The sequence below is a fragment of the Myxocyprinus asiaticus genome, chromosome 34, assembly GCF_019703515.2.
Source record: "Myxocyprinus asiaticus isolate MX2 ecotype Aquarium Trade chromosome 34, UBuf_Myxa_2, whole genome shotgun sequence".
In the NCBI taxonomy this organism is placed as follows: Eukaryota; Metazoa; Chordata; class Actinopteri; order Cypriniformes; family Catostomidae; genus Myxocyprinus; species Myxocyprinus asiaticus.
In genome coordinates this window covers 16,513,757-16,541,327 of record NC_059377.1, presented here as the reverse complement: position 1 = coordinate 16,541,327, position 27,571 = coordinate 16,513,757, and the positions used below count along the sequence as shown (strand labels likewise).

Sequence of the window (27,571 nt, the reverse complement as noted above, 5' to 3'; positions counted from 1 at the left end):
CATAAAGTGCTTTAGTTTCTTCATGTGAGACTGCCTTAGTCAAAATATGACAAGCATGAAATTCTGAAAAGTTATCTGTTAGGAATCCAGAATTATTCATTACCTATAATTTATAAAGGCTTTTATAATTAGTATAAATAATCAAAACAAATTAATCATTTTAATAATTTAAGACAGTTACATTATAGTCATTTTGCATTTACACTGGCGGCCAAATGTTTGGAATAATGTGCTGTTTCAGGAGAAAACAGATAATTTAATTCACCAAAGTGGCATTCAACTGATCACAAAGTATAGTCAGGACATTACTGATGTAAAAAACAGCACCATCACTATTTGAAAAAAATAATTTTTGATCAAATCTACACAGGCCCCATTTCCAGCAGCCATCACTCCAACACCTTATCCTTGAGTAATCATGCTAAACTGCTAATTTGGTACTAGAAAATCACTTGCCATTATATCAAAGTTGTAAGCTACTTGGTTCATTGAATGAAGCTTAAAATTGTCTTTGTGTTTGTTTTTGAGTTGCCACAGTATGCAATAGACTGGCATGTATTAAGGTCAATATTAGGTCAAAAATACTGAAAACTCTAGAAACTCGTCAGTCAGTCATTGTTTTGAGGAATGAAGGCTATACAATGCTTGAAATTGCCCAAAAAAAACTGAAGATTTCATACAAAGGTGAACACTACAGTCTTCAAAGACAAAGGACAACTGGCTCTAACAAGGACAGGAAGAGATTTGGAAGGCCAGATGTACAACTAAACAAGAGGATAAGTACATCAGAGTCTCTAGTTTGAGAAATAGACACCTCGCATGTCCTCAGCTGACAGCTTCATTGAATTCTACCCGCTCAACACCAGTTTCATGTACAACAGTAAAGAGAAGACTCAGGGGTGCAGGCCTTATGGGAAGAATTGCAAAGAAAAAGCCACTTTTGAAACAGAAAAACAAAAAGAAAAGGTTAGAGTTGGTAAAGAAACACAGACATTGGACAAAAGATAATTGGAAAAGAGTGTTATGGATCTTAACCCCATTGAGCTTTTGTGGGATCAGCTAGATTGTAAGGTGCGTGACAAGACAGCCACATCTATGGCAAGTGCTACAGGAAGTGTGGGGTGAAATGTCACCTGAGTATCTGGACAAACTGACAGCTAGAATATCAAAGATCTGCAAAGCCGTCATTGCTGTCCATAGAAGATTTTTTGATGAAACATCTTTGAAGTAGTTTAAGTAAATTTTTTTCAGATTGTAATAGTAATTTTTCACTTTATTTATGTCCTGACTATACATTGTGATCAGATGAATGCCACTTTTGTGAATAAAAGTACCAATTTCTTTCCATAAGAGCAAAATCTGTATATTATTCCAAACTTTTGGCCGCCAGTGTAAATATTGTAAATTTTTGTCATCATATAATTTCAAAGCAAATATGGATGTTTTACACATATCTTCCATGGCTGCACAAGCACCTGAAGTGTCACCTTGTGCGTGTTGTAAAATAATGAGCTATCTCAAAGCACATATACATCATATAACACCAGAAAACTACAGTAAACTACACAAGGATGTCGCAAGAAACTGTACTCAAATACACATTCTGAGAGAGTGTTTTTGAGAGTTACCAGACAGCAGCAGCATAACTGGGCCCCTGGAAGTGAAGGAGGAGGATGGCCTATTGTAGCATTACTCCTAAAGGATGTCATAAGTCTCCTCCTCTAAAAAGTCATCACTACCTCTCTTGCTGCTCCATGTTGACTTCATTAAGGCACATGGTCCACTCTCTCCACATCGTCATTGAAAACAGGTGAGATCTTGTGAGAGGGTTAAACTATACTTGATATTTCAGACTCCAACTTCATCCACATGCACTGCTGTTAGCTAGTAGATAGCAGTATTATAGCAGAGTTGTGTGATACACGACTGCTAGCTAACAACAGTGCACGTGGGTGGAGTTTAGATATATATATTTTTTTGTATTATTATTTTTATGTTGTTTATATGAGAGAGAACTTAGACTTGTCTTCAGGGTTACATTATGTTAAGATTTGCAGGGAAACTGTGAGTTTCGTAATCTAAGTTTTGCGACCAAACCTGAACAACAACAACGTGTCAGCTTCCTCGAACGTGTAAAGAAAAGGAAGCCTCTCGTACTGGAAAAAATGATAGACAGAGTTGATAAAGACACGTTTTTATCGACCAGATAGAGATAAAAAAAAAACCGAAGCAACCCATAAATAAACATTGTGCAGTGCTATCCGTGTTGTCCCTTGAAGGATGCTGTTTTGTGTTGGCGCAAGTCGTACATTTAAACCCGGGCTAATGTTTGACAGCATGTCGCGTCACGCGCTAAAATTATAAATATGAATGTTTTCACAATATTTAATAATAATAATAATAATAACTTATAAAGAGCGCCAAATGTTTGTCTCACGTATCCATGCGTGGCATTTGTGAGCACATGTTGTGACTCGTAGTTAAGTCCACAGTACCTCCACAGGTGAAGTAGCAATGACGAAATGATGCCGTAACTCATTGTGTTTTTATAACCAACAAAAACAACTACTAGAAAGCCAGGTTGTATTTCAGAACCTGTATGAATAACGTTGTAAAATAGTATAACACTGAACTTCTAAAAAAAAATTCTGTGGCAAGTCTTTATTAGCTAAATCTGTTTGTCAAAGTTAAATGTATCAGTTATTATTATGAATTCATTTAATGCATCTACAAAAGCTTGTTTCCAAAAAGGTTTTGCAGGTCAACTTTAAGGACATTTTCCATATGGTTCAAATGGACTATGACAGCAGAATCAATATCAGAACAAGCTGAAGTCTAGTGTAGGAGGATACTCTCTTGTAGGACTTTATCTGTAGTAGATTTATCTCTAAAAACAGTTGGTTCTGCAAGTCAACGTAGATGACTCCACCCAGTCTGTGTTTGCTTCTCTCCCTACACCACTGTGTACACTGTACAACTTTGTTCCATAACGATGTAACTACAACTGCTCCGGGCATCAGGTGTGCGTTAAATGACTGAGGGAGGTTCAATTAAAGAACTTGTTATCCGAGAGAGATTTTTAACACATAGATGGTATATTAGGTTATAATTCTGGTCTTTTGTAATTATTATAGTTGTACAGTTTATGATTTCCTCTGCTAAGTTAGCAATGTACCTGAATATCCCTCCAAGATGAAGTCATTTTACCATCTAACCTTACAGTTCAGTCTTGACCCTTACACTTTTAAACATTGCCTTACTAAAATTTGCTTTGAAATCACTTAATCTACAGTATTTATCAATACATAACTTGTATTGCATACTATATAGCTAAATAATATTGGCATGTACTGTGAAGCCAGAGTTGAGTCTGGTTTCTCTCATGGTTTTTTCCCTGCACTAACTAAACATCTAAGGAGTTTTTATTTTATTTTCATTTTTATTTTATTTTTACTCCTTTCTATAGTCGCCATTGGCATGCTCAATGGAAGCTTAGAGTCATTAAGGCATTACAGTATGTTACCTGTAAAGCTGCTTTGAAATGATGTGTATTGTGAAAAGCGTTAAATAAAACAAAATGACTTCTTTTTATCAAGTTTGGGTACATTGTATTTTGTATATGGTATTATTTTATGTTTGTATAGGTACCTCCATAATTTAGTTGATATAATCATAGCTGACTGTGAATAGCTCATTTTTACCATGACTTCGGTAACTAATACCTAAATTCTGTGTTTGTGTGATGTTGCATCTACGGCACCAGAGGCCTGTTTCATAAAGCTAGCTGAACAAACTCAGAGTTACAGAGTAAGTTTCAGGTTGACAAAAAAATGATAGAGACATAGCAGTTTAGATCGGGTTCAGCTATCTCAAGACGCTTGCTATAAACCTTCTCTGTCAACTCAAGTTTGAGCTCGAGTTCATGCTTAACCCTGAAGCACATAAATGAGTGATGTTTGCCATGAACAGCCAATGCTAGAAGCTTGGAGAAAGAACTTCTAGCAATTACTACTCGCAAGAAATTCTTTGTGATTTACTTCTCTGCTGAAGTTCAAGAGATCATTATAAATCTATGAAGACTTTAAACATTTACAAAACAAAAACAAATACCGCTGCTGCTAGTGTGTAATTAAATGTATATAGGTTCACAATAAGAACATACAGGCTGATTAATTGTACAAATTCTAAATTTTAAAGCTTTTATATTCATTCAAATTAAAAGCCTAATATTTAAGCAATAAGGCATGACTATATTTACAATATTGCGCAGCCTTGAGTTAAAATAAAATTTTTACATTTTGTAAGTAAAATCATGAAATGCCATCCTTCCACTAGAAGAAATAGCCCCTGACAGTAAAGAGTAAATTCAAGAGTATAACTGTCAGCTATAGGTGCTGTGGAGGGATCCAAATCATGAATAAAACACGGCTGTTGACCAATCATCATCCAGGACCAGGGTAGGGTTGCACCAGCTGTGCGTAAGTCTCACGTAAGTTGGGACGTAAAGTTCACACTAAGGGCTTAGTAACTACTAGATAGTTTGTAACTTAAGTCAGTGCTTAATTTGGTTGCACCACCTGTTCTTAAGGCAAGACTTATCTAGTAGGTCGTAAGCTCTCCATAAAGTAACGCGTAGTCGCATAATATGATGTTTACCTGTACTGATCCAATAAACCTTCATATTTGTACACAGTAGTGTTGAAAAGCCATCAGCTTCAATTTGATCTTGTTACGGTTGATGTTCAAACCTTGTTTGCTCACGTAACTGTCAGCTGTAATAAATTATATCCTCATTAAAATACGATACATAATAAAAGTAGATTTAATAAATATTGTATTTGCCTTGTGTAAATAACAATATATAGGAACTGTATCTAAAATAAATAAGGGGTGATAAATAAATACTAATACAACAGGCTGGAAAAATAGACATTTATTCATTTTAATATCTTATATATATTTTGTATATGTTGAAACTTGACACCGGGTGACACACCCTGAAAACTGCACCGTTAGATCGGTTTCATGCTGAAGAGCTGCTTAAAAGTAAGTTTTTTTTTTCTCTCTCGTAAATGTAAACAAGTGTAAATGCCAACACCATATATGTCGAAAGGATTGATGCCTGTCAGCCAAAACATTAGCTCATTGATATCATTAAATGAGTCTGCTTTTTTATTCCATCCGTTACTCCTGGTCAGAGTCTGCCGTAAATATTTAGTTTATACGTAGGTTTATGTTCTACCGAAGTTTAATGGTGCAACGCTCAGATATTTAGTAGTGCGTAAATTGTGACTTGGTGCCCATTTACGCCACAACTAGGCTAAGTTGTAACTTATGTATAGCTGGTGCAACCAGCCCCAGAACTGTCCGCTTTATCAAATTTAATGAAGTACGAGCCATGTCACTTTGTGAGATTCAAATTGTGAGATTTAATTTAACAATTTAAAGCTGATGTAATTTTTGCAACACTAGCGCCACCAAACGGAATTGCAAAAATAAACTTTGTTTACAAAACCACATTCCGAATACGCCCTCCGTCTGCCGTTGGTCAAACAAAGAGATAGTCGCGCCCCCAACTCACGCCATTGGTTGAGTAAAGTTATTCGGGCGGGTCGCCCAAAACAAACAGAGCAGTTTTCAAAACGCAACAGAAACACAATGTTTACAGTTTCAGTAAATTAACCTATGAATGGCTTATTTATAGTTGTCTCTGCATATTAAGCTGGGATAGAAGAAAGGAAGGAATGCCTTTGAAGGAATTCAATGTGAAGGATGTAAAAAGTAACATTTATCTTTATCAACGCTATGAAAGTGAATAACAGGCACAAGGGTTGCGCGGTTTACCGGTACTTATGAAGTACAGCGATACCAAAAAAATTTAAACGGTAGGATATCATCATGATGCTAATTTCGGTACCATATTACAGTATGCTGTCATAAACAAAATCATATGAGATGTGACAAATTTGAGATGAAATCAATGACAGTTTGAAAATAAAATAAAAAAACCTCTGGATATGGCCAAGTGTGATCTTTAAACAGCAGAAGGATGTCATTTAATTAAATTATATACATTCACATGCGCTACATGCTACAGAATGAACAAGAGGTGCTGCTCTGTCTGTCATATGATTTCTACACACACACAAATGCAACACACGCTACTGGTGCTTAATTTTCATGCAGTGTGTTTAGAGTATAAATGGCGGTTGACACTTAAATGAACTCCTCAGGTACAGCTCGGAGATTTCCGCTCGAGAGTCGCGACGGGAGTATCCCAGCATTAATGAGAATCTTGACATAACTAACCCGTAAAAACAGGAAGAACTCAAAGGTCTGTCAAAATAAAAGTCCTACTTAAATGAAAGCTCTATTCAAATGGATGCGTGAAATTGAAGACAGGAAAAAAAAACAACTGTATAAAAATATAATATTCAAAAAGTAGCGATAATACTCATTTGGCAACATTTATCATGGAATCCAGAAAAATTAAAACCGAAAACGCATCATTTGAATCTGTAAGACTTTATGCAGTTCTTTTAATCAAGTCATTTTCTGTGTAATTTCATAAATGAAGCTTTTTATTTGTTGAATATATCGATTCAGTATCGATACCGAGGTACCAGGGCTGGTATTGTACCGAAGCCAAAATGTTGGTATCTGAGCAACCCTAACAGGCACAACAACGCCGCTACAATATGGGCTGCCATCTTGAATGTTTTAGCTTAAATGGATCACATGACTATGTCACATGCAGGGCTCCAGACTGCGATTAAAATGGTCACAAATGCAACCAAAAATAATTGATTGCGACAATAATTTTATAATCTAGTCGCCAGTGGCGACAGTCGGATTGTGCACGTTCATATGCGGGTTTGTCAGATATCATCTTGTGAGTTATCTTTAGAGCGCACACTAGTGTGTCTCGCGCCGCTTTTCACCCGTTCTGTTTCTGACGAGCTCGCTGCACCCACGCAACAACAAACCCAGTGCGAGAGAGTCATGACCAAATGACTCTTTTGAACTGGATCTTCTTCATGAATCACCCGAAAAGAACTGAGGGTTTGAACTCAGGAGCTCAGGTTAGCAGTCTGAATCAGATTCACTTTCTCAGCGAATCAGCCGTCAGTGTGTTCACAACTGGGAGAGCAGACATTTCAAAATAAGAGTCCCCTGTGTATTTCAGGCTTCTTTATAATTAAATGTCCCATATTGTGTAGCACTTTTTTTTTCCTTCTGGTAATTATTGATTGGGATTGGAGTAGCACAATAAACTACATCTGGGATTTCATTCAGTTTGCAGTCTTGTAGTCTCTGTGTCTGGGGCCATCTGGTAATAGTAAAGAAAGATAAAAAGGCAATATTTTAAAACAATTGAAATTGTGTGTATATATATATATATATATAATCAAGCTTTGGACACTTAGGACAATTGAGAGACTTGTACACAACTATTACACGAGGTGCAAACATTCATTGATGCTCAAGAAGTCAACACACTACTATATGCATACTATATTTTATGTAATTATCTGTAATGTAGATTCTGAAGAGCAGTAATAAATAAAAAATAAAAACGTATAGTTGTATAAATTATGAAAGGGGTGTGAACATTTATGAGACAAAAGGGAATGCAAACTTATCTTCTCAACTATATATACTGTTTATTAAACCTTTGATGAATGGGTTATCAGCTGGCTGACTTTTCTTCGGCTTTCTATCTTGTTTTTGAACAGCAATCTAAATCGAGAAAATCTGTGATTTGGCTACTAAAAACAGCCATTTGGCTCCTTAATGTTTCAGTTTAGGAGCCAGTGGCTCCCAAGTCATTTATTTATTTTTTGTCTGGAGCCCTGGTCACATGACAACAAATACATAATTGTTTTCAAAGTATCTCAGTTTTCTCTCTGCACACTACAATGCGAAGACAGCGTTTTCAAATTTATCCACTTGGGAGAGCGTTTTCGGAAAGCTCGGTGTGGATGGTTAGCCAAAACGTAGAGAAAAAGATGCGTTTTCAAACAAAAACTTATTAGTGTGGACTAAATGTGCATGCAATCTAAATAAAAAAAATTACTAAATGCACCTTGAATTATTAAATTTACCTAACCTGGAACATTCCATTTACTTTGTAGATTAGTAGCTGGGAAGAAATAAAGATGAGACTCCGATAAAACTCCAGGCTTGAGGTGAACAGACCTCCCCATACTTCTCCTCCTCATCTCTGCACTTCTTCTCCCTGTATCCCTTTCTCCTGAGTTCCTCTCCTCTTTACCCGACCCGAGCTCATCATGGGGGACTCTGACTCCACCAGTTCCTTGCGTCTGAAGCAGGAGATCTCCTTGCTGCACGGCGTCTGCCTCATCGTGGGGAACATGATTGGCTCGGGCATCTTTGTGTCCCCCATCGGTGTTCTACAGAACACGGGATCTTACGGTCTGTCACTGGTGATTTGGATTATTGGAGGGATCTTCTCTGTGTTTGGTGCCCTGTGCTATGCTGAGTTGGGCACAACCATCCGCAAGTCAGGAGCTAGTTATGCCTACATCCTGGAGTCCTTTGGTGGCTTCCTGGCCTTTATTCGTCTGTGGACGTCCCTTATGATTGTGGAACCGGCCTGCCAGGCGGTCATTGCACTCACATTCTCTAATTACTTAGTAAAACCCTTTTTTCCAACCTGCCCAGCACCAAATGAAGCAATACGGCTCTCTGCAGCTCTCATTATAGGTAAGTGCTCTTCCACTCATGCATTGAAAGATTGTTTTGATAAAGATACATGTAACCGTCACAGCACATTAAACACTCAATATAATATAGGCCGGATTTATCAAGAAATCTCTACTGTTTGCTGTATACACTGTGCAGTGTTTATGAGATAACTCTCAAGAGGGCACTTGATGTCAAAATGTTGCAAGTTTGATGTTATCAAGTACGTCATTGCAACAATTTATGCTGCTGCAGGGAAGTTCAATATTTGCATAGGAACCTAATGGAAAAAATTAGGCAACTTCTAAATAATGTGACTGGCAGACCCTTTTAATCCTTTTTGTTTTGTGTAATTACCACTTCATAATTGCCATAAAGTCCCTTTATTTCAATGCACAGCATTATTTGGCTCACTCAAAATCAGAATATATTTTTTTCATATACAGAATATTTCTGAATGTTGTTCTGTATTGCAATACCTTTCATGTCTGGGAATACATGAAATTTCACATTGAAAACAGTCTCCTTCAGTGTAATATGCTGTTCTCCATCTAAAACCATAAAAAATTTAAATAAAATAAAAAACAGCATTTTCCTAGTGCTGATGCAGTTGTCATTTAGTTATGACATCATATTACTGCAGTTGAGGGATCTCATAAATATACAAATATTTGTACTTTTAAAAATACATTTTCTTAGGACAGGACTACTAAAGTGAACTACCAAAAGCTAATAGGCGATTAAAATGGTGAAAATGTAAAGAAATGGTGACTAGTTACAGCATCTACCCATAACTTTCTCATATTTCATGTGTATATATACGTTTTAACCTAAACGAAATTCCAGAATTATATTTCACTAAGTACATTTTTCCTTCTTATATATATATATATATATATTTTATTACATTTGTGCATTTATTTATTATTCTCTCTCTTTCTTCCTAAAGTGGGCACAATAGAAAAGCTTCCCCTTATATCTTTGCAATGACAATAACAACAACAACAGCAAAAAAAACTAAATGTGAATTTCACTTCCAGTGAGTGAAATTCTGGAACTCCCTGTTTTCATTGTGAGAAAGTACAAATTTGCTTAAGAAATGTGGACTAACCTGTTGGATTGTGCAATTTTAACATCATATTTTGAACTTGCTCTTTATGTATGCGTAATCCTGGAATTTGTCTGTGTTTAGTCTAAATAGAATGAGTCATGTTTCTACAAATCTGTAGATGAAATACTTTTTGGAAGTTGACATTTCTTGTGTAACATGCTATAGCCCATCTAAATCTAGTTTAAACAAAATTTTTCTAATTCTTTTGCATGTGGTTTTTATGACTTTATTATTGAATGAGAGACTACATGGAATATTTGTTCTTTTTAAAATCCCTTTGTCACACCACAGGACCATTTATAATGAACTGGCGAAGCCATAAAGGTGATTATTACAATGATTAAAGTGACAGTCATATAAATTCTAACTTAAAATCTTGATGTCAATAAAGAAAAAAGCTCATGGACATGTAATGTATCAGCTAAATAATTAAGTGTTTTGTGTTCAATGTGTCTGCCTATTTGCTCTCTCCATTAGTGTTGGTTGGGATTATTCAGGCATTATATTTGTCAAGGAAGGCCTTCCCTTTTGCCTTGAGTAGGTAATTTAACACACAAGCTTGATACCCTGCTAACACTTCCACGAGACCCATTTGAAGTCATCATTGGTAAAAGTTGCCACACTCAGATCATGTGCAGTTTGTTTGAGATCAAGGGAATTCTCTGACATTTGCACCTGTGGCATGTTTGGTTAACTACTGCATACATAAAAGTCCTCTAACTCAAGTACGTTGAGAAACAGTCAGCCTAAAACACATCTACAATCCAACCAGCAAACACTGTTTGTTATCATAAACTTATATAAGAGTATAATCGTTAGTTTATTTAGCTTATTTGTGATTTGTAAGTCTTGTCACAAATAGCACTTTCTTTCTTTAGACTTTGCGCCAATGCCACCTTATTCAGATGAAATCGTACAGACTAAGATAAATAAGGCACAAAAATATTTTAAAAAGATTAAGGCGGATTTGTGATCAAGATCAAGGGCCCTATTTTAAGAGCGCTTGCATCAATGTTAGCATCACATGACAAGCTGAATGCTACTCACTTAATCTTAGTAACTGCCCTGTTATTGGACATTTTTATTCATGGATTAAATTAATCCTGATTTACTATACTGTGTTTGAATGATGCAGCATACAGGCCAATAGGTGTCAGTGTAAGCCAATGTAAGCCACTTTGACATACTTCAAAAAATTACTGAGTGCACCATTAAGTCATAAGTGTAAAGTCAGTGGGCATGGCCAAGATGTTTTGGCATTTTCGTGCAAGCATGCACTAAGTTTCGGCACAAGTGGGTTTGGAGAAATTACGCGTGCAAAGCGCTATTGGGGTGGGTCAAGTGCAATGAGGTTCTTCTCCAGCACGTCTGCGTCCTATTATATAGTTCATTCCCTGTCAAGCATCAGCGATATAAACAATGACAGCACATTCATAAGAAGTTGGTTGTGTAAATGGACTGTATGCAGTGAATTAGAAGAATAGAAATATGGATTTACATTCTTTTGTGCATTAACTGTGTTAACCTGTTAAATGTCAGGCGCATATCTTTGACAGTGGAGCACTCCTTTTATATGCATGGAAAATGTGGTTCTCATCAGGATTTGCTCTGTTGCTCTGTTTGACACAAAAATCATGGCTTCCTGTCGATTTTGATTTAAAAAAATTAAATTAATTTATTGAAACACGAAAAAAATTAAGCCAAAAATATTTTTGGAATTAAATATTATCAAAATTATGAAGTGAAATCATATCAAATCCAAACATTTTACTTTGTCCAACTTCTTCCACCAGCCCCTGTTGCAGTGACTTAAAATCACTCTACGACAATAGGTGGAAAAATACCAATACAAATTAGATCATAAATACAATTGTAAATATAAACATTATAATAATAAATAATTGACAAATAAATCATGACCTATAAATAGTTTAACACAAATCTAATACATTTTTGTTTCATAAAACGATTATTGTCAGGGACATAATTTGATGTTCCACTTTATTTTACAGAGTTTGGACATGGACTTTATTACCACCTGCTGGTGGAATCTCCAAAATGTAAATGCAGGAACTGATTTTAGACTTTGCGCAGAAAGCAGACATGGAGCTGAAACATCTTAGCGCAATGACGTATTTCTCAGGAAAATAGCAAACTGCGCTTTGCGCCACTTCATTAACATATAATTCACCAGCAGTTTGCGCGAATACACCCACAGTAGCGCAAACACTCCCACCCACAGCCAATTGCGCTTTGCGCTGGCACGAAAATTGCTCTTTGAATTAGCGCTCTCACGAATATTGGATAAGACATTGTAATGTGCTCATGAAAATAGAGCCCCAAGATTTTACACTTCTCCCTACAGATATAACAGATCGTTTTAGGAGATGACGATATCATAAATCTTGTGGATCAAGAATCAAATAAAGTGACACAATTACAACAATACAATAAATAAAAAGAGTGATTTCTGCTCAACCAGTTTATTTTATTTGAACTTTTGCACAGAATGCAAACATAACTGCTTCACAACATATAAAACAGATAATGAACAAAAACTGGAGAATCATTCAAAGTGACCTACACCTGCGACAGATATTCCAAGAGCCTACAATTGTGAGCTATAAAAAAGCTCAGACTATTAAAGACAAAATGGTGAGAAGTTATTTGCCTGCGACCAAACTGACTACATGGTTGGATAGAAAAATACAGGGAACTTTTAAATGTAGACACTGTAACCATTGTAAGAATGTACTTCAGACAAAGTCTTTTGAAGATGTTTTTACCAGCAAAAACTTGTATTAATTTTAAAAGTACATACACTGATCAGCCACAACATTAAAACCACTTAAAGGTGAAGCGAGTAACATTCATTATCTCATTACAATGGCACCTGTCAAGGGGTGGGATATATTAGGCAGCAAGTGAACAGTCAGTTCTTGAATTTCATGTTTTGGAAGCAGGAAAAATGGGCAAGCGTAAGGATCTGAGTGACTTTGACAAGGGCCAAATTGTGATGGCTAGATGACTGGGTCAGAGCATCTCCAAAATGGCAGGTCTTGTGGGGTGTTCCCGGTATGCAGTGGTTAGTACCTACCAAAAGTGGTCCAAGGAAGGACAACGGGGGAACTGGTGACAGGGTCATGGGCGCCCAAGGCTCATTGATGCGCGTGGGGAGCGAAGGTTAGCCTGTCTGTTTTCCGATACCACAGAAGAGCTACTGTAGCACAAATGGCTGAAAAACTTAATGCTGGCCATGACAGAAAGGTGTCAGAACACACAGCGCATTGCAGCTTGCTGCGAATGGGGCTGCGTAGCCGCAGACCAGTTAGAGTGCCCATGCTGACCCCTGTCAACCGCTGAACGCGCCTACAATGGGCACGTGAGCGTCAGAACTGGACCATGGAGCAATGGAAGAAGGTGGCCTGGTCTGATTAATCATTTTTTCTTTTAGATCATGGATGGCTAGGTGTGTGTGCGTCATTTACTTGGGGAAGAGATGGCAGCAGGATGCATTGGGTCCTGGCATTCATGTGGATGTTACTTTGACACATACCACCTACCTAAAGATTGTTGCAGACCACGTACACCCCTTCATGGCAACGGTATTCCTTGATGGCATTGGCCTTTTTCAGCAGGATAATGCACCATGCCACGCTGCAAAAATTGTTCATGAATGGTTTGAGGAACATGACAAAGAGTTCAAGGTGTTGACTTGGCGTCCAAATTACCCAGATCTCAATCCGACTGGGCATATATGAGATGTGCTGGACCAACTAGTCTGATCCACGGAGGCCCCACCTTGCAACTTACAGGACTTAAAGGATCTGCTGCTAACATCTTGGTTCCATATACCACAGGATACCTTCAGAGGTCTGGTGGTGTCCATGCCTCGACGTGTCAGAGCTGTTTTGGCGGCACAAGGGGGACCTACATGATATTAGGCAGGTGGTTTTAATGTTGTGGCTGATCGGTTTACATATGTGGTTTACAGACTGGAATGTCCATGTCGGTGTTTTTACATAGGCCGGACTAAGCGCAGACTTCAATATAGACTTTGGATCACAAAAAATGCAGTTTGCACAGGTAACAAACATTACCCAATGGCAGTGCATTACGTATCCATACACAATTAGAATCCTTCCAAATTAAAAGATTATTGGATTGGAAGCAGTAAGTGGATCAGTTAGGAAAGGGGATAGACTACAGAGACTTCCACAAAGAGAGACTTGTTGGGTATTTCATTTAAATGCCACAACTATTCCTAGTCTAAATGAAGAGCTAGACTTTACACCATTTCAGTAAGGGAAAAGTTTTCATCTCTCTTTATTAAATATTAAAATTCAAATAAGTTTATTTTTTTCTCCATATTGTGTATATTGGACATGTATCTATTGGCTCTTTTGTATTAGTTATACTATGGTTTATGTATATAGGTGTATGTGCATGTGTGTACATGTAGTTCTATATATGTATAAGTAAATATGCTGTATGTATGGATATGTGTTTATGATTTCTGTCTTTTCCAGCTCCATAGACTAGTTAATTACACCTACACCTTTAGCCAGTTGGTATCCTGACACACTCTGAAGAAGGCTCTGTTGGCCAAAATGCATCAGTTTGCAGCTACTGATTTTTTACTTTATTATTGTCAATGTTAAGAGCCAATTAAAATAAAGGCTTTTTAACTTTTATAGCAGAAGATGTGCTTTGGACTATTTTTGCATACACCAAGGCACAAATACCTTTATCCACTTGATGTGTCTCCTGGGTATCACAGCACCAGGGTGTCCAGTCTTGAAGGCAGCTGGAGACACACATAATGACTTGGCTCTGTGATTCTGTAGCAATAAATTCTCAGACCTAGAGATCACTGTTATCGCTGAGTGAATTACTATCAGAATCTTTCAGATGTGGTTTGTTGGTGAAATTAGATTGCAGAAGTTTCCAGTGCTCGCTACAGTAGAGCTTGATTTGCCAGTCAGTGATGAAGTGGAGGCAGTTTGTATGTAGCTTTACATACAGAAAATGATCCATTAAAAAAATATATAATAATAAATATGACTCGCACATAACGCAAGCTCATACGGACATGTTAGACGGATATGCACTACGACCGCTTTTCAATACTCTTTTAGCACAGGCAATGTCAGGCAGATGAAGACTGTCCACGTGTCTAGAAAAACTTATAGGGATGTCCCGATACCGATACTGGTATGGGAATCTTGTCTGATACCACGGTCATGTACTTGTACCCGTGCTTGTAAAAATGCCATCTGTCGTAGGAATGTTATTCTGTAAACATTCAGTTCACAAATTAAAATCACATTATGTCCTAGTGTGATTATTAAACCGCAAAAGCTGCAATTTAATGAGATAAATATGTAGTTTCAATGTGAATGTGTGGAGCCGGTGTTGTGCTGACACATTTAAAGCTTGTTGGCTAATACACCAAAGACACCATCATGAGCATTGCGCGCTCTGTTTGTAGCAGATGACAGCAGGCAAAGCGCTAATTCACTTTGTAGTGTGGGGCACATAGAGACTACATATTTATTTAATTCAATAGCACCCTTTTGCGTTTTAATAAACACATTGTTTCATGTAGTGACCTGCTTTTCCGGAAGTGAGAAGCTACTGTCAAAAACACACAGAAGTTGAAAGAGCTTCAAAATAAAAGCTTCTGCCAAAGTAAAAGCTCAATTTAAATGGAACAAAGTATGACGAAATATACCACTACTGTATAGTTATGTAATATTCACTGTATTAATACTACTACTACTAATAATAATAATAAATAATAATAATTGCATTATATTTAAGCAATATCACACATCTGTGACGCTTTGTTATGCAGCACTTTAATTATCTGTCTATGGCAGAAATAGTAAGAATAATATGGTAGTGTAGTTTTACACTGACTGTCCATGGGTACTGTGCTGGTGATGAAATTTCCGTCAAGCGAAATGTGTGTCAGATGTACGTACCGGCACGCGGAAAACCGATGTTTGCTTTGGTCTTGTGGTTGTATTTGAATTTAAATGTAATCATACCTGTTTCTTCTGTAGGTCTTCTGACATTTGTGAATTGTATGAAAGTGAAGTGGGGAGCTATTCTTCAGGTCATCTCAACTGTGGCTAAAGTCCTGGCTCTCATAGTCATCATTATCGCTGGAATGATAGTGCTGGCCCAAGGTATGAACACACTGTCACTAAATGTGTGTAGAGATTGTAACACAGTTTGTGACCTTGTCAGTCACAATTTTTAGTGTTGTTTATTGTGTTCTTTAAAGGTGCAGTATGTAAGATTCAGAAACCCTTGTTATTAATGACACCTGTGGCCGTTAAGTGAACTGCAGCCAGCTACCTGTTGCTCGTGCTCGTAGGGACACACTCCATAGGGACATGAGCGAGCGAGCATCGACCAAAACAATGACATAACGCACAAAGAGACTGAACGTGATTCACTGGCATCATGCTGACAGATGATGGTAGCATAATTAAAATTACACAGTTATTATTGTTTTACTGCAAACTTTGAGACTAAAGTAAAACTACTTATAAGCTAACATAGCATACTGATTCACACATACAGCAATGTACTACCGAAATATACCAGACAGTTTACTGTTGCACTGTTATGTTGCAATATTGTATGTTTTGTATGTTATATGTTGCACTACGAATAAGAAACCAGCGTATTTGCTTAAATTTATCCTGTATACCTGACATTTAGTATAAAGAGAAGATCGTTGAAATTATTTGAATGTTACGAAGCAAGGTAGCTTGCGATTCGTCAGCGTTAGCAGGCAAGATCAAGTTAGCTAAAATTACACAGATCAATCCTTATGGCTCTATATTTCAGATGCTTTGCAGTTATGTAAGCTTACCTGTCCAATAAGAAGAACGCTAATTCAGGGTCGGTTTTGATACACAAAACCGAACGATGGTCCCTCCAGGAATCAAATGCCCTGCCGATGTTCACTCTAGTTTTCTCTCGACCACGATCACGTTCCCGCTTAGCCAGACTGGATTCAGTAGATACATTTATTTATTTTTTTATTTTTATTTTGGCTTACTCTGAGTTTGTGTAGGAGTTGATATTGTGCTGGGAGCCGGACGTTTGCTGGATTCCATCTCTAAGATAACGTTACCTAATGTTGCAGACTGTCTGTTGACGCAGAAGAGAAGCTATTACTGAGGCAAGGCTCTCGGGAGCGCGCATAAACGTCACATCCTTTGGATTTTTCCGGCAAAAGCGACCCACTCCCTTTGCATGAAAATCAGTCTACAGGCTTTAATAGGCAACCTAGGAAGTCCGGGAAGGGCTCATTTTTTACGTTGCGTTACAAGCCGTTCACACATTGGCAAACAAAAGGCGAATATTACATGAAAATTTTTACATATTGCACCTTTAAAAAAAACAAAAAACAGTTGTATTAATTCTTTTGAAATTGCTTTTGCATAGTTCTGCTTGGGAAGAATTTTAAGCAGTTCCAGATTTGCTTTGTGTTTGAACCAAGCACACTTACCATGAATGGTCTAGCTCCATACCAAACACACTAACCTGTAGATGTAAAATGTTCCTCCTCAAGGGTAATCACATTTTTGCTGTTCCAAGCTCTCTTGAGTTTTGAGTTATTAAAGACTAACTAGTATATTTCACTTTGCTTTGATTGATTAAGTTTTGTTTGTGATATTTCACTGCATTTGCATGATAATGCTACAGGCAAGACAAACAACTTCAGGGATCCATTTGAAAACTCTAAGCTGAATGCAGGAGACATGGCTCTGGCTCTATATGCTGCTCTTTACTCTTACTCCGGCTGGGACACACTGAACTTCATCACTGAGGAGATTAAAAACCCAGAGAGGTACGAAGATTTACAGCATTTGATTGACTAATTATAACAACAACAAAAAATTGTAGTATTGGCTGCTACCAATATGATCATCAACATTAACATGGATGACAGTTAATGCAATACATGCATTTTGATGTAAATTCAGGAAGATATATATTTTTTTAAATCCACTGTAGGAATCTGCCACTGTCAATAGCAATCTCCATGCCCATTGTCACAGTAATCTACATCCTGACTAATATTGCCTACTACGCCGTGTTGGACATGAATACACTGCTGCAGAGTGAAGCCGTAGCTGTGGTAAGACCTTCTAGGATCAGTAGTTTTAACACCGTTTGATGTTGAAATTCACTTGTTCGTCAAAGAACCAAACTTTAATAAACAAGCTACGGTCATAAGAATACCTTACCTTCTCTTTTACCATAACACAAATCTAATTTTTAACCCTCATGGTCCTGCAAGTCACATGGCAGTTAATTGCCAGTGTCTGTTTTGTGTAATTGCTCCAGATTTGATCATGTCTTCATCTCCTGTTACACTGATCTATTTAAGTAGAGCAGCCTGAGGCAACATCCTCTCTCTAGAGATGTTCTTGTGACATTAGTCCACAACCACAGACACTCTGTTGCCTGATAATCAGGCTAGTGTGCTACGCTGTGGAAAGATATTTCATTTATTGTGAGTGTTTGTTTGATGTGCTGACCATTCTTTTTATCTGTTATAATATTTGTAATTTTAATATTAGTGGTCTGGGCAGTATATTTACAAATACACTCACTAAGCACTTTATTAGGAACACTATGGTCCAAATAAAGTGCCCGACGTGGTCTTCTGCTCTTGTAGACCATCCGCCTCAAGGTTCAAAGTGTTGTGCATTCTGAGATGCTATTCTGCTCACTGCAATTGTGCAGAGTGGTTATCTGAGTTACCGTAGACTTTCTGTCAGCTCGAACCAGTCTGGCCATTCTCTGTTGACCTCTTTCATCAACAAGGCGTTTCCGTCTGCAGAACTGCCACACACTAGATGTTTTTGGTTTTTGGCACCATTCTGAGTAAACTCTAGAGACTGTTGTGTGTGAAAATCTCATAAGATCAGCAGTTACAGAAATACTCATACCAGCCCATCTGGCACCAACTATCATGCCATGGTCCAAATCACTGAGATCACATTTTTCCCCATTTTGATGGTTGATGTGAACATTAACTGAAGCTCCTGACCCGAATCAGCCTGATTTTATGCACCGCAGCCACACAATTGGCTCATTAGATAATCACATGAATGAGTAGGTGTACAGGTGTTCCTAATAAAGTGCTCAGTGAGTATATATTCACAATAATTTTGTTGGCCACATAAAATTAAGCAACATTAATACATTTAATATTAATAACAAATGCACTGTAGGTTTTAATTTGGTCAGTAATGTTTTCAAGACCGTTCAAGTTGGCTAGTTTCGAATCTCCTCCTTGTCTTGCAACGAGTGTTCTTTCGAACTGTCCATTTCAGTGAACCGGTTCAAAACACTGATTTAATGATTTGTTTGTGTCAGCACTTATAAATGTTCACAGAAGTCCATCCCTATGTGCCTTTTTACATTTTTTAATGTTTTAGTATAACACATATGGGTAACCCTTAATAATAAGTTTCTATTATGAGTTCACCTTAGGCTACGTCCACATTAATCCATATACATTAAAAAAAAAATTGGTGTTTTCATATTCTAACCACTCTCCGTCTACACTGCCATTTTCATGCGTTTTCCAAAAGTGGCTCGTCCACACCGAAACGTATGAAAACTCTTAAATCCCCTTACGCGCATGCAAAAAATGCCTTTCCATCAGTTACGAGTGAACTTCCCTTCGCCTTTGAAGGAATGCAATGTGAATGTTTTACAAAGTAAAATGTAAAAGTGAATAGCAGGCACAACAACGCCACTACAACATGGGCTGCCATCTTGATTTTTTTTAGATTGAATGAAACACATGATTGCGTCACATTAAAAAAAACAAATACGTCATCATTTTCAGATATCTCCTTTTTCCCCATCCACACTACAACATGAAGATGGCATTTTCAATTTGATCCACTTGGGAGAGCATTTTCGAAAAGCTGCATTTTCATTGTCAAAAACGCTGTCTCAGTGTGGACAGAATGCAAAAACGTAGAGAAAAAGATGCATTTTTCGTTCAGTGTGGATGTGGCCTTTATTAACTAACGTGTTAACTAGTGTTAATGTATACTAACATTTCTTAATATTAAAAGATGCATATGGATAAATTAATACTTACCAAGAATAATAAATGCTGCAAATAGGTGTTTTTCATTGTTAATTTATGTAAACTAATGCATAAACTGTTAACAAATACAACCTTATTATAAAGTGTTACCAATATAGGTAGGTAAATGTATTATTACTATGCATTGCACTGTTAGAGGGTTTTGTGTGGTGACCTAAAAACATCTAAATATAACTGGTTTGATCTCAGGTCAAAATTTTTATTTAATATGACTGATAGAGTTGGGGTACTTGAGTTTGGACTTGAGTCCGAGTGACGAGTCCGATTTTAATGGTCACGGACTCGGATGCATTTTTACTCGGACTTGACTCGGACTCTAGTGTTTCAGACTTTCCCGAGTCGGACCAAGTCCATGGCATTTGTGATGCAATTAAAAACAAACAAGCAAACAAAAAAATAACGTAACACAGGGTGACCATACGTCATCTTTTCCCCAGACATGTCCTCTGTTTTCTGACTTTTTTGCCATTGAAATGCAAGTGCCAGCTTTTCAGGTAACACACAGAGGTTGTGCCACAAATATGTAATGGACTGAGTTGTACAATTTCCATCATGGTCTATTTCATCCATCATATTAGTTTAAATGTCCCTGATATGTAGTAAATTTGATTTTGTCTTGATATAGTCAACATTTTAAGTTAGAAATTACTTTGTGTATTAAGCGTGAGTCTGATAAAACATGTTCTATTTAATAATTTGCAGAGTTGGGGAATGTACTTTTTAAAGTGTACTTACGTTATTGATACTGTATTTCTGGATGAGAGCGGCAGAGCACGTCTAGCGAATGCCGATCTCTTTCCCGCACACACATACAGCACGGGCGCGCGGCCGAGAGAGCTAAAAATGTACTTTGAAAGAGCTGCTGCTCTCAGCCAGAATAATCACACGTAAGGACATATACGTGTGAAAACTGATGCGCAGTATCAAATACACAGAATGTATGATAGTACTAACTGTAGAGAGCACATCATTATGAAGACAAAGCCAAATCCCGGACATTTAGAGGCAATTTGAAATCCCGGCCGGATGCTTTTTTCAGGTCTGAAAAAGAGGACATGTCTGGGGAAAAGTGGACATAGTCCGAAAGGCTCGAGTCTGAGTAAAATTGCATCCGAGTCCGTGACAAGTCCAAGTCCATTAAAATTGGACTCGTGACTCGGACTCGAGTCTGAACTCGAGTACCCCAAATCTAGCGATTACTCAGCACAGCTGTAACCGTATCTATGCTTTTGTATCTCATACAGACGTTTGCAGACTATGTACTGGGTTATGCAAGCTGGCTCATTCCGCTGTCTGTGGCCATCTCCTGTTATGGAGGTTTAAACTCCTCCATCATAGCTGCCTCCAGGTAAACATCTTGTTTTTCTTGTCTTCTGTTGTGTAATGATCAGAGTCCCATGGTATTTTGCAGTCTTGTTTGTGTTCCAGGTTGTTCTTTGTGGGGTCACGTGAGGGTCATTTACCCAACGTCCTCTGCATGATTCATGTCAAGCGCTACACACCAATCCCAGCCCTGCTCTTTAATGTGAGGATATTAAACAGGCTCAAAGACGCCCATATTGTGTAGCACACCGGTATATCTGGAGTCTGTTTGAGCGATCCTCAAAGTGTGTCTCTGTTTTTCTCTCCCCTGCTTTAGGGTGGCATGTCTCTCATATTTCTGTGTGTGAAAGATGTGTTCCAGCTCATTAATTACTTCAGTTTTAATTACTGGCTGTTCATTGGCCTTTCCATTGGCAGTCAGATCTACCTGCGTATTAAAGCACCTGAGCTGCCACGTCCTGTTAAGGTGAGTTAATTGTTCCAAAACCTAGTGAGCTGCCTTGCTCTCTGCTGCCTACATAGGTAGTATCCTAACCATCATAGAACCTTATGAGTAACTGATTTGAAATGCTCTACATAGTCAGCAACTCCACCCATACCACACAAATAAAATTCCTGACATGAAGCACATGGGAGACTCGAATCACAATTCATGACGCTTTTAAACAGTGATTCTCAACTGGTGGGTCACAACCCAAAAATGGGACACAGGTCTGTTCTGATTGGGTGCATACGGCAGAGGAAAATAATGCTAAGTGCAAATAATAAAATGTAACTAAGTGTATAATCATGCATAGTTAGGATAGAAAAATAAACAGAAAATGCTTTCCATATCTGTTGTTCAAAGGCTGTACGTCCATTCAAATGCTGTTGTTTTGCCACAGATTCATCGGCCAAATTAGACAGATGGCAACATAAAAAGGTGGCATGATATGCCTTATCTTCAAAAACCATGAACAAAATTATGCAGAGTATAAAAAATACCTAATTACGTTAAATAAGTGTTCACTCTTTAAGATAAATGTTATGTAATGTTTTTTTGTTTTGTTTTTTTGCAGTGAATTGTTGATTGCCAAGAGCATGAAACCTTCAAAGAAACATTTAGAAACCAAAAAGTAATTTTTTTGCATATTGTTGGGCCTGTACAGTTCATGGTTATATTAATACATTTCAATTAGGCATGTAACGATACACAGATTTCTTGATACAGTACGAATCGATACAGTAGCCTCACGATACGATGCAATAAAAAAGTGCCCACAAATCTTTCACTAAAAGTTATTGAAGGATTCAACATAAATTAAATGTATTTTAAATCTTAAATGACACAACAGTGTCTTACATTAAAAAAACAAAAAGCAGAGCTCAATAAAAAAGTAACTTGAGATATGCTGTTGACAGATTGTCAAGAGAAACACTCATGAACATGAATTTACAAAATTAGTTAACATTCAAGCCATTATTATTTGTATAGCACTTTTTACAATACTCATGGTTTCAAAGCAGCTTTATATAAAATCATGCATTAATGTCTTTAAGCCCCCATTGAGCAAGCTAAAGGTGATTGTGGCAAGGAAATTTTTTTTTGAGAGAAACCAGATTCAAAGTTAGCCTATCCTCCTCTGGCTTTACGATAAATGTACATATGGCAATATTATTTAGCGGTTTAAGCAAAAACCGATAGTCACACATTGATTTTTGCCCATTATATTGATTTCGTGTTGCATGTTAATACGTTTACTAGCATTCTCACCGTCTTATCCATTGTATGCAAGTGTTGTGCTTATACCTGTTTACATTTTGACGTTAAAAAGCAAAGAATAATGAGTCTCATGTAAACGTGGGAATTGGTACATTGTTGGGTCACTATTTAATGTCCATTGTAAAATCTTGAAAATCACTGCATTATATCTAGCTAGGCAGCTCACTAGGTTTTGTAACAGAATTCATATCTCTCACTTCCAACACAATTCACTCAATTTTTGTTGTTGTTTGCCAATGTTATGATGTGATTAATTTTGACTCTTACTGTTTGTCTGTGTGTGTTCATGTGTGTGTAGCTGAGTCTGTTCTTCCCTATAGTGTACTGTCTATGCACTGTGTTTCTGGTGGTTGTACCGCTTTACAGTGACACCACAAACTCTCTGGTGGGAATCATGGTTGCGCTCTCCGGGGCTCCTGTGTATTACATATTTGTGCAACTCCCGCCCAGCGCCAGACCCGCCTTTCTGGGACACATGCTCGGTGAGTTATGCACGCAATGAATCTTACAATTGTCTTGTTTCATTTCTGTTTGTTCAGCTTGGCACATGCTGGGGGTTGCATAGGCGAGTCGACTTTAACTAATGTAGTTGACACTGTCAACCTGAAGTCGACTTGTTTCTTTCCATGTAAAATACAACTGGTGGTGGTTTTCCTAAACGTAGGATAGCGAGGGAAGCCTCATTCATATTAATGAGGAAAGCTCTACCTGATTTGTTAAGGGTTAGTTTTAGGGGTTGGGTTATAATTTCTCTGACCAATCAGGTAGCGCTTTTCTGATGAGTATTACTGAACCATCCAATCATTTATTGCTTTACTCATGAATATAAATGACTCATCCCCTGCCATCCTACGTTTCGGAAACTCGCCAGTAGGTGTGGAGACCGATGGCTCTGGACTAAAAGAGCAAAGTGGCTCAAATGTACTTTGATAAAGATCACACAGATTCTACCGTAACCACCAATACATGCAAAGTGGCCTTTAGATATAACAGAAATACAAGAGCTATGCAAAATCATTTAAAAAGGCACCCGCTAGCGCTAGTTGGTGATTTTCAACATGATCATCACAACTTTGTGTTTGGACATCTGACCTGGTTGCTGTTTGCTCCTTCAAGAACAATTAAAAAAGCTCTTCAAGTTGGAGTAACATGACATGATGGAACGCATCCCTGTCCTGCATGCTAGATCACATTTCCGCTCGTAATAATTTGTTCAAGCGGCTGCAAGAGAACGGGGAACCGCTAGCAGCGGTGACGTCACAACTAGTCGAATTCGAATCGACTAATGGGCTCGACTACTCGACTATTGAAAATCAGTAGTCGTGTAACCCATAAAACCTGCAGCACCTACACGGCTCAGATTTCTGTTTATATTTTGAAACATTCTTGTGTTGGCTGCGCCCATGTTCGCTTTGCTTTCTAGGTTTTTTTGTGGTTGCGTAAAATATCAAGATTGTGGTGGTGTGTAATGAATCTGATCTTAGGATGAATGCATTCAGGGAGGATTGGGAGCACATAATGGTCCATATGTTCTGCATATTATAAGCGGTTTACCATGAACAATGACCTCAGTGTTTTCTTCCAAGGCTGCTGTTCTCAGAATAGTGTTAGGGTTTCATGCATAAGGGTCGTTCAGACAGAACGTGTTCTTGTGTTCAAAAACATCTAGGCTAGCAGAACTGGAAAATAATAGTTTTGGTGAAAACGGTGCAGGGGTCTCGAGACACATTTTTAGAAGCTGGACTTTAATTTGACATGCTATCTTAAAACCTGTGAAAATGGTGTTTGAATGACCTCAGAGGGTTCCATAAATCATTAGAGCAATACGGAGGAAAAACTAAGATATCAGCCATATTGCATATTGATTAATTGTTCATCAAACTTTATATTACGGATTTCATGTTACAGTTTAATTACATAATTAGTGAGTAATAAAACTGACCTACATTACAACTACTGAACTAGATTTAGCTTTTAATGATAGAACGGGTTAAAAACAATCCCATAGATTTACATTGAGAGACAACTCTGAGATGATTTAGGACTTCTTTTTGAACAATTTAGCCTCTAGTTTTTTGGCCAGGCAAATGAATTAATACCTTCGTTGTCTTCAAGATAAGGATCCATTAAGAGGTTTTCATGCAAGATGGGTTATTTAATGTCAAATCAACCAAATCTCAGATAGTTCCCTAAAAATAAAATAAATGAATAAATAAAAATTTGAGCCAGGGACCTCTGACTCTGAATATTTTTGGTTCTCTGGCTATTTTGCCTATTTTGAACAACAGTCAATCACCATTAGTGTGGTACTCGGATGCATTTAATCATGAAGGTGATTTAAAATTTTCTGCATTATTTTCTTTTTCAGATACGTTCTCGTTGCACACACAGAAGCTGTGTTTTTGCTGCATAGCAGAACCTGGTTTGGACCTGGACAATTCGCTTGAGCTGGACAAAAAGGAATAAACATGGGCCCCAAAGGAAGTCGGATTACACAGGTTTCTTTGAGAATAAGCCAAAACTCAAGGCAGAACCTCACGTCTGCACTTTCTAGTCTAAGCACGCATGAAATTATGAAACTAATATACAAGGAGATTATTAGGATTGAAAGATTCAACCGGGTAAACAACTGAACGCACAAACACACAATCAAACCCCCATGCCTTGCATTCCCCAGACCTGTGACTGGGTCCTGTCGTGCAACAGTGGACGTTCAATGCAGTGGAGCAAACAGAGACAAACTTAATTCAGCATTTTGATGTAGATAAAGGCTATTGTGAATGTGATTATGGTGTTTTCTTGAAATCAGGTTCAACACAAAAATCCTTTACTTCTGGTTAGTAGTCATATTAGGCCCCCTACTGGGGATCACATTTTGTTAGGCCTGGTAACTGGAATTTTGCAGCTGAAGAGATGGACATGTTCTGTTAATAAGATCCAACTGCTGCGTGTTTTTATTTTTTTTATTTTTTTTTATTGTTTACTCTTTCTGAGTGTGTGCTTGGAGAGATGAAGGATTGGTACACCACTTCAAATGTGAGTGTTGTTTTAAAGTTGGCTTTTAGTTTTAGTGGCTTGTGTACTTCCATGTGAACAGGATGTCTTTTTGTTCTGTCCATTTTAATTACAATACGTTTTATGCTGGATCATTTTCCTTCGCCCCCAAAATAACATGAAGGTACAGTCTTTAATTGCAGGTATGGGAAGCACTGTCACTCATATGAGAGCACTGTCACTCTTTGCAGGCGTTAAAACAGAAATGTTGGGTGAACCGTATAGGGACAATAATGGTTATAAACAGCATTTTTTTTTTTTTTTTTAAAGAGCAGAGACAATATCTAAAACATGGAAATCTCAAAGTGGAGGATGCTTCCTAAATAGGTTTTATTTTATATAATGCATTGTTGTTATGTTATTAGATTGACTAGACTGTCTCAGTTGTGTTAAATGTGTGCACAGGCTATGTTTTTTGTTTTCACCTTGCACAGACATCACTTTATAACCGCTTGGCAGTTGTGTCATTCCCTAATGTTGCTCTCATTTCTTGATGGACTCATTAGAATACACCAAAGAATCACCTCTAGTTATGAAGTAAAATAGCAGAGCTTGCTCTATAGCAGTACCTCCTGACATTGCTTTCTTATAGATTTTGATTACACAGTTTATCATTCTGTGACCATAGTCATCATTTAATCCGACCAGAATGTGTCCTGCCCTGTTTATCGTTTATCAGGTTCATTGCTTAGTCACCAGATTATGATTATGTTTTTAAAGCAAATTGTATACAGTAGGCATTGATTGTCTTTGCTTTTTGTTTTCTGATGGGAGAAATATTCCATCTAGTTACCCTTGTAAGTACTGTATTGTTTTTATATTAGCCTTAAAGGAACAGTTCACCCAAAAATGAAAATTCTCTCATCATTTACTCACCCTCATGCCATCCCAGATGTGTATGACTTTCTTTCTTCTGCTGAACACAAACAAAGATTTTAGAAGAATATTTCAGCTCTGTAGGTCCATAAAATGCAAGTGAGTGGTGACCAGAACTTTAAAGCTCCAAAAATCATATAAAAGCAGCATAAAATTAATCCATAAGACTCCAGTAGTTACATCCAAGTCTTCTGAAGTGATATGATAGGTCTGGGTGAGAAAAGGATCAATTTGGAAGTCCTTTTGTACTACAAATCTCCACTTTCACATTCTTTCACATTTTGAGGTGTTCATGTTCTGCAGAAGAAAGAAAGTCATACACATCTGGGATGGCATGAGGGTGAGTAAATGATGAGAGAAATTTCATTTTTGGGTGAATTATCCCTTTAAGCAAATGTGATTTGTATCGCCAGTTGGATCAATATTTTGTGCAGAATATTCACATATTCGTCTGTCGAGCATTGTTGGAAACCTACACTTTTAAAAATGTTTAAATATTGTGGCAGCTCATTGGTTACTTTATTTATTTTACAGATACAGAACTGTACACAACAAATGACAATAAACCCATTAGAAAGAA

General features: G+C 37.5%; 1 protein-coding gene across 1 annotated transcript; it reads left to right on the top strand.

Annotated features, from left to right (window-relative positions):
* Positions 1–1,676: 1,676 nt before the first annotated feature.
* Positions 1,677–27,571, top strand: LOC127425170 (Y+L amino acid transporter 2-like). The gene is made up of 10 exons (XM_051670866.1): positions 1,677–1,810; positions 8,136–8,727; positions 15,886–16,011; positions 17,546–17,690; positions 17,858–17,981; positions 21,221–21,324; positions 21,405–21,501; positions 21,616–21,765; positions 23,360–23,543; positions 25,430–27,571. Exons 2-10 carry the CDS (start codon positions 8,292–8,294, stop codon positions 25,525–25,527), a joined length of 1,464 nt encoding a protein of 487 aa, XP_051526826.1. The 5' UTR covers positions 1,677–1,810; positions 8,136–8,291; the 3' UTR covers positions 25,528–27,571.